Here is a 7654-nt window from a genome sequence, read left to right as displayed (position 1 = left end):
AGGAAATTTTAAATTCCTTCGACACTCGCGAGGTGCCGCTAATCGATCCCGAACTAGACGGGGCGTTATGGTAATTAATTTATAAATTAAATTATTTCAATATTTATTTTAAATTATATTATTAGTTAATATTAATAAATTGTTATTATAATTAGGTTCGGGGTTAACGATAAAGATTTGAGGAAAAAATTTACAGCAATAATAACGTCAAATTTTCCTCAACTCTACTACTGTTGGACGGTGGTACCGGACAACATCAAACGTTCTTGGTGGCATTCGTTCATCGTAAGTTATATTTTTAAAATTTTATTTAAATAAAATAAATAATCACTAACTCTAATTTCTTTTAAAGCAATCTTTTCGGTGGAAAAAAAAGCACACCGATAAAGTTTACAAAGAGTTCAACCAGCTGGGTATGCAGCGGTTGAAACAAATGATGAACAATGCCAAACGTCGTCATCAGCTGCATGGACTGCCACCGGAATGGGCAACAAATGACTTGTACCAGCAGCTTCTTTCGCATTGGAACTCAGACCATTTCAAGAACAAGAGTTCCAAGGCGAAACAAAGTCGTCTGTCCCAAAAATTCGAGGGTGATGGGCCTCATCGTCATACCTCCGGTGCTAAATCATTCAAGAAGAGGCAAAAAGAGATGGTATTTACTTAAACTTTAATTTAATTTTTAATTAGTTTTTTAATATTAGATTTTTTATTATGTTAATATATATATATAGGAGAAAGAAATGGGGAGAACGCCATCAATCGTAGAGTTGGTCGCTCGGACTCACAAAAAGTCTGATGGGACATATGTCGATCCCCGTGCGGAACGAGTGGTAAGCACGGTAACTCAACGACTCACCCAACTCTCGCAAAATGTTGGCGATTCAGCGGGTTCTTCATCCGGTCTCTCTGCATCGGACCAAGATCGTTGTTATGTGGAGGTAAAACATAATTTAAATATTATATTTTAATATTTTATTTCAATTTAAAATATTTTTTTTATTTTTCAGTCGATCTCTCCAAATAAGGACCGCATCTATGGATTAGGAGGATTGCAACGAGATTTGTTCGATGATTTCGGTGCAGCAATTCCTCCTGGCATGCAGAGTGATCTCGAACAACAACGACGGATCGAGACACTCGAGCAACAACTTGCGGCGACGAGGCAACAAGTGACTAACCTCGAACAAATCGTTGAGCTTATGCGGGGTGATCGACCACTCCACAATACGCCGCCAAGCTCGGGAGCAGAAACGACGGCACGTAATCTCGGGACTAGCGAAGACGAAGAAACCCGTAGTGCCAATTAATTATTATTAGTGAAACTATTTTATATTTTTGTAATATTCGAACAATTGTTTTTTTAATATTTTAATTTTATTTTGGTTTTATTATATATATATATATTTATTTATATATATTAATATATATTTATTAATATATAATATATATAAATATAAATAAAAAAATAAAATAAATATTTAAAAATAAAATAAATATTTTATTTATTTTATTTTTAAATATTTATTTTATTTTTTTATTTATTTTTTTGTGTTTTCCAACGGTTATTCCAACGGATCGCCGTTGGAAATAATTTTAAATTCCAACGGACGACCGTTGGAAATAATTTTAAATTCCAACGGACTACCGTTGTAAATACCGTTGTAACATTTCGACGGCGTTTCCAACGGATATTCTAACGGATATCCGTGGCAAATACCGTTGTAAATCCGTTGGAAAATTTCTAACGGATATTCTAACGGTCCCGTCGGAAAATAGCCACGGATGTCCGTTGGAATTTCCGTTGATATATCCCGACGAACAAATCCGTTGGAATTCCGTTGAAAATATACCACGGAAAAACCGTTGGAAATCCGTTGAAATATTCCAACGGATGAGGGCGTTGGAATTCCGTTTGGAATTTGCCACGGAATTCCAACGGACACCGATTTCTAACGACGATATTCCAACGGATATATCCGTTGGAAATCCGTTGGAAAAGTTGAATTCCAACGGATTTTCGACCCTTTCCAACGGATTTGCCGGTTGGAATTTGAGGTTTTTTTTGTAGTGTTATTTGTCATTTAATAAAAACATTTTCTCTCTTTTTATAATAACCATTTTTCTTTCTAATTTTTATTTTCTAATATTGTATGATTATTGAGTATATAAAAAAAGTATCTACTATATCCTTATTAAAAAAAAGCGTTTACGTGTGTATATATATATACATAGATGTATATATACATTTTGTTCAATTTATGTATAAGATTGTGTTCACCTTATGTTGGTTTATAATTAAAAAATAAAATAAAATTATAATCATAATCGTGGCTAAAATAAAAATTTGTTGGTATTTAATACCAATATATGCATACTCCACCTTTTAAGTAGTTAATGAGTTTTTAATGTTTTTCATTATATTTTCCGTTATTTTTTCATTCATCCACTAATGCACTAATGCACTAATGGAGGATTCCCACTAATCCACTGCTGCTGGCGAGTTATTACATTCAATTATTAAATTAAAATGTGATTAACATTTGATTAAATGTCTACATTAATGTGGAGGTTACCGTCTTAACAATAACACTAACGCCCTTTGAAATAACTATCCAACTAATAGATTATTGAGCAATTAATTTTTTTTATTTCACAAAGTTTCCAAGAGTCTATGAAGGATTGAAAGCTCCACTTTATTACAAATCTCCATTATTATATATAGATGTTGAGTGGGCCCTATATTTAAGAAACATTTGTCACATCCGCTTTATTACAAATCTCCACTATTACAAATCTCCAACTGTGTTGTCATTGGATTCCTCTTTGAAAAAGTTGAACACTCAAAGAGGCGGAAAACTAATCAGTTCTATTCACTTGAGAAAGATAGTCAAGTACAACTCACTTTTTGTTGTAAGAATCGTACTAACTACACACACCCGAAACTCCCCCTGAGTTTCTTCCCCTCTCACAATGAATTCTACTGATAAAAAAACCTCACAACATAAATCACTCACCACAGAAAGGAGATTTGCCCAATCAGTCTCCCCCTCAGACTCGCACTCACCAAGGAATGAGAAATCACTCACTTAATGAAATAGACTCAGAAATTATGTTCTTTCTCTCTACCAAGCTGATATACACTTGTCCCTCTATTTAAACTCTTCCGGTTCGTCTTTAGATCTCCACAAAGTGATTTGATCGACTTCTACTTGATTCTTGCTGATCTCGAGTCTATCTTCAAGATCTCGCCTTATCTCTTGTTATTAACTCTATCTCTTCAGCCTTGGATTTTATCTCTTCGGTCTTTGACTCTATCTGAATCTCGTCAGTTGTACCTCAGATTTGTTCGAGGTGATCTTTTCCGGATTCTTCTCCTGTAATCTCTCATAAGTTGTTGAATCTGCAACAACCTTTTAACAACCAAAAACAACACGTGCAAATACTTGCACTAACAATCTCCCCCTTTTTGGTTATTTCATACCATGCACACAAACACAAATCCTTCAACTGAAATCATCAAGGTCCAAAACAACAAAACACCAAGAGCAGAGTTATCACACAAACCCACATAAGCAGACAGAGTCATCAAACATAGAAGTTCAGATCAAACATAGAAGTTAGAAACGAAGAGATGAGTCATCATCCGAAGGACTCCTGGCTTTCCTTGTCTTGCTGCTCGTTCCTGACTTCCGGGATGTTTCGACCTTCTTAGGGATCGGCTTAGGCGTCGGCTTAGGCATCTCAGAATCCTCTTCTTCGTCCTCCTCATCCGAGTCTTCTTCTTCTGAGTCGAGATTTCCTTCTGCTTCCTCAAGTTCTCCCCCTGTGGGCATGAATGAAATAATCATAAACAATAATATCGAGGTGAGGAGTACCTGAATGAATAATGAACACATTACTCAGAGTTGCTTCAACATATTCGTGGACTGTTGCTCGGATTTTCTGACAATGTGTTGCCTGCTTCCTTAGTCCGAGCTCCATCTTTATCAACGCTTTTTCTGCATCTTTGAGGGTCTCCAGCATCTTCTTGTAGTCCTTCTTTCCTTTACCCTTTTTCCTTTTGATTCTTGTCTCAACCACCAAGGGTTTCTGAATTACTTCAGCGCTTTCCTTTGGGTCAATGAGTTCCGGGCACTGCTTGGTAAGGATGCTCTGAATTAGGCAAGGATAAGGTAATCTGAACCTTGCTCTGAAGTTCAGTGCTCTTTCCAGAATATGATCGAAGATCATGTTTCCATAGTTGATTTTTATCCCTTTCTTTACACAGAAGATGAGTACTGCTAGCCTCTTGTGGATCAGACTTGATCGTTGGGTTGGTAACCAGTTAGCTCTGGCTATTTTGAACTAGGGATGTCAAAACGAGTCGAGCTCGCGAGCCGGCTCGAGGTTGGCTCCTTTTTTACCGAGCCGAGCCAAGAATATCTGAACCCAAATAAAAATGGGCTGAGTGAGCCAGCTCGCCACGAGCCGAGCCCAAACGAGCTAGCTCGACTGGCTCGCGAGCTGGCTCAGGAGCTGGAATAAAAAAAAATTATGTTAAAATTTGAAAGTGTTGATATTGTTGGTATGATATTTTGATTTAGAGATAATTTTTTATGTATAGATTCGGATCTGAAGATGGTTTTTTGTACATGGATTAAGATCTAATTGTATATGGATGGATTAAGATCTGAAAATGGTTTTATGTACATGGATGGATTATGATTTTTTGTATATGAATTGTGATTGTGAATATAAGTATGATTTGGATGTATTGGTATGTTCTTTTTTTATGTTGATATATCATTTGGATATGATTTTATATAATTTGATATGATTTTTTTTAGGTATTTAGAAAAATATGAGCCGGCTCGCGAGCCGGCTCGCGAGCTAAGCGACTTGGGCTGAGCCAGGAATTTTCTAGCCCAAATAAAAATGAGCTGGCTCAAAACGAGTTGGTCCGAGCTGGTCCGAACCGGCTCGTTTGACATCCCTATTTTGAACAGTACTGAAGCCTCAAAGTTTAGCTCCACTGGGGCTATTTCTCCTTTCCTCTTTTCATCAAAGGTGTCAGTGAGAGCTATCTCCAGCTCTTTCTGGTCAATCTCCCTGTCCAGCTCATCCATGATAGGCACAACTGAGTTCTTCAAGCCCAAAAACTTGTTGATTACAGCTGGAGAAAAGTGCAGTATCTTCCCTCTTATGTACACCCGATGGTACATTGGATCTCCAGCCTTCACAATCTTCTTCGTGATGTTTGCATAAAATTCTTTGATCAGAATTTTGCTGTGAGGGCATGCATAGCTGACTGTCTCTTCTAGATTCAGACGTTCTAGGATGTCCCATATCCCTTGCTCCTTGAGATTGCCTTCACAATCTTCTTCGTGATGTTTGCATAAAATTCTTTGATCAGAATTTTGCTGTGAGGGCATGCATAGCTGACTGTCTCTTCTAGATTCAGACGTTCTAGGATGTCCCATATCCCTTGCTCCTTGAGATTGCTGACATTCACGTTTCTCTCCACAATCGTGTTGAGATTCTTCATGTCATTGAACCTTTGTTCAGATTTCTCATCAACAAAGTGATGAGACATGCACAGGCTCGCCAGTAGTTCATCATCTTCGGACCCAGACGGAGAACTGGGTATCTCACTCTCTTCATGAACCTTTCTCTTCCCTTTTAGTTTCTCCTTTCGGTATTCCTCAGAAACCTTTGAGGATTTTGCTCGGGGCATGTCTTTTGCTGGTCCAGCCTTTCTTTTCTCAGCTTTCTTTGGAGTTTTGTGCTCAGCAATCACCAACGCAGGCTGTGATTTTGTCTTCCTTTGTATCTTCTTAGGAGGACAGCCACTGCTTTGCCAGCCACTTGAGATCTGGTACGTGCTCTCTGTTCAGCCATCACTCGTGAGTCAGAACTCTTCCCCTTTTTCTCAGCAATCTTTACCTTAGACTTCTTGCTTTCAACCTTTCGTGCACGTGAGTCCACTTCAGGTTCATCATCCTCTTTTGATTTCAGCACTTCTGTTTCTATTGCTGAATCCGCAATCACCTCGATTTCAGCATCCTTCGATTTCTCTTGCCCTAAGTGAACTGAGGGCAGTTCCTCCATCTGTTTGGATGTATCTCCCACATTCTTTCCAGATTCTAGATGCTCAACACTCACATCCATATCAAAATCTACACGCCTTCTCGTTCTTTTTCTTATCAACCTAGGCTCATTATCCGAACTCTCCTCTATATCTCTAGTAGAATAAGTAAAGAGATCATCAAGTTTACCCGAATCAACTTGTTCTGGAGGCAGAGAGGTCTGAAGCTCCTCGATTTCTTTTCCCTCGTCTTCGATCCCAGTGTTTCCTTCCTGTGGTTCTTCTGGGATCTCCGTGTCCGTTTCTTGGATCTTCTCCTCTGGGCTCTCGAGTTCTTGGATTTCATCGCCCACTGTATCTTCCTTGCTAGTCCGTAGAATCTTCCTCGGATTTTGGCGAGATTCTTCTGATGGGTTCTCTTCTGGATCTTCTTCAGCACTCACAAACGAGTTTCAAGAGTCTTCTTTCGTGGGTTCACTCGATTTTCCTTCTCCAGATGAACCTTCCTCTGATTCTAGGTGACGATCCTCACCTTTTTCTTCTCTCTTTTCTTTTGGATCCATGCTGAGACTGAATCTAGGGATTTTATTCTCTCTTCGTAACTCTCTGTTGGACCTCACACTCTTGCGAATCAACCTCCCAGATTTTAGGGTTCTTCAGCTCCAGAACTTCGCAGGGATAGAGAGAAACACTTCTTTTTATTTTGGGCAAAAAGTTTGTTTGGGAGATCTCTGATTTTTCGGATCCCACTTCCCCATAACCAAAAATTTACTCAACCACTCACATCAATCTTTTCAAAAATAACGTTTAAAAAATTTAATGAAACAAAAATCCGTTACGCAACAAAATTTCGATTTTAACACCAAAGAAATTTATTCTTTCGTACCTTAGTTCGCAGTGTATCCAGTTGAGTCAGTGACACCTCACTCTTCGTCCAGTGCTTACTTCACCCAGTGAAGATACATTTTTCTCATATTCGTTTTTCATCCGCCTGAACTTCTAGGACGTTGAGTCCAATCATACTGTTTCACCGCTTAAGCCCAGTCTATCTTATTGAGATATACTCTTGTAAAGTATCACCTTACAGCGGAGTATGATGAATCAGTTACATCTGACCTTAGACCGTGGAATGAACTTTACGTTGTTCAACTTAGACCCGAGCGATTTTGTTAATCTACTCATGTCAGCCCCCATTTTTTTTCCTTTTTTTATTAACAAATCGAAACAAGAACACCAATAATCACTCGTTTTTGCCTGAGTGTATGCTGACAGAGGAGTACCAGGGGATTTCTGTATCACATATGTTTGAAGTGCACCTGACAGAATTGTGAAGTATCACCGACCGCCCTTTCAACACTGTATCACTTAAACACTTCAGAACAAACTCAGTTAGTGATCAAAATCAAAAATTTCCAATACCAAGAGATTTTTGCAAACAGGTAAATCTATTCATGTCAAGTGGTTTAGTAAATATATCAGCTAATTGATGTTCAGTGGGTACGTACTCAATCAGAAGACTCCCTTTTTCCACTTGCTCTCTGAGGAAATGATGTCTTATCTCTATATGCTTTGTTCGTGAATGTTGTA

General features: G+C 38.3%; 1 protein-coding gene across 1 annotated transcript in view; it reads left to right on the top strand.

The window, feature by feature from the left end:
• The window catches only part of LOC104810178, an 8889-nt gene extending 8222 nt beyond the window's left edge, over positions 1-667 (top strand). Inside the window, exons 2-4 of the mRNA XM_019202158.1 lie at positions 3-70; positions 156-285; positions 353-667. Of these exons, the coding sequence (XP_019057703.1) occupies positions 3-70; positions 156-285; positions 353-667 (513 nt within the window). The remainder of the gene's footprint in view (positions 1-2; positions 71-155; positions 286-352) is intronic.
• Positions 668-7654: the final 6987 nt, after the last annotated feature.

This window comes from Tarenaya hassleriana, unplaced genomic scaffold (assembly GCF_000463585.1).
Source record: "Tarenaya hassleriana unplaced genomic scaffold, ASM46358v1 Cleome17, whole genome shotgun sequence".
Lineage (NCBI taxonomy): Eukaryota > Viridiplantae > Streptophyta > Magnoliopsida > Brassicales > Cleomaceae > Tarenaya > Tarenaya hassleriana.
The sequence above is the reverse complement of the archived record's forward strand: the minus strand, read 5'-3'. Positions and strand labels throughout refer to the sequence as shown.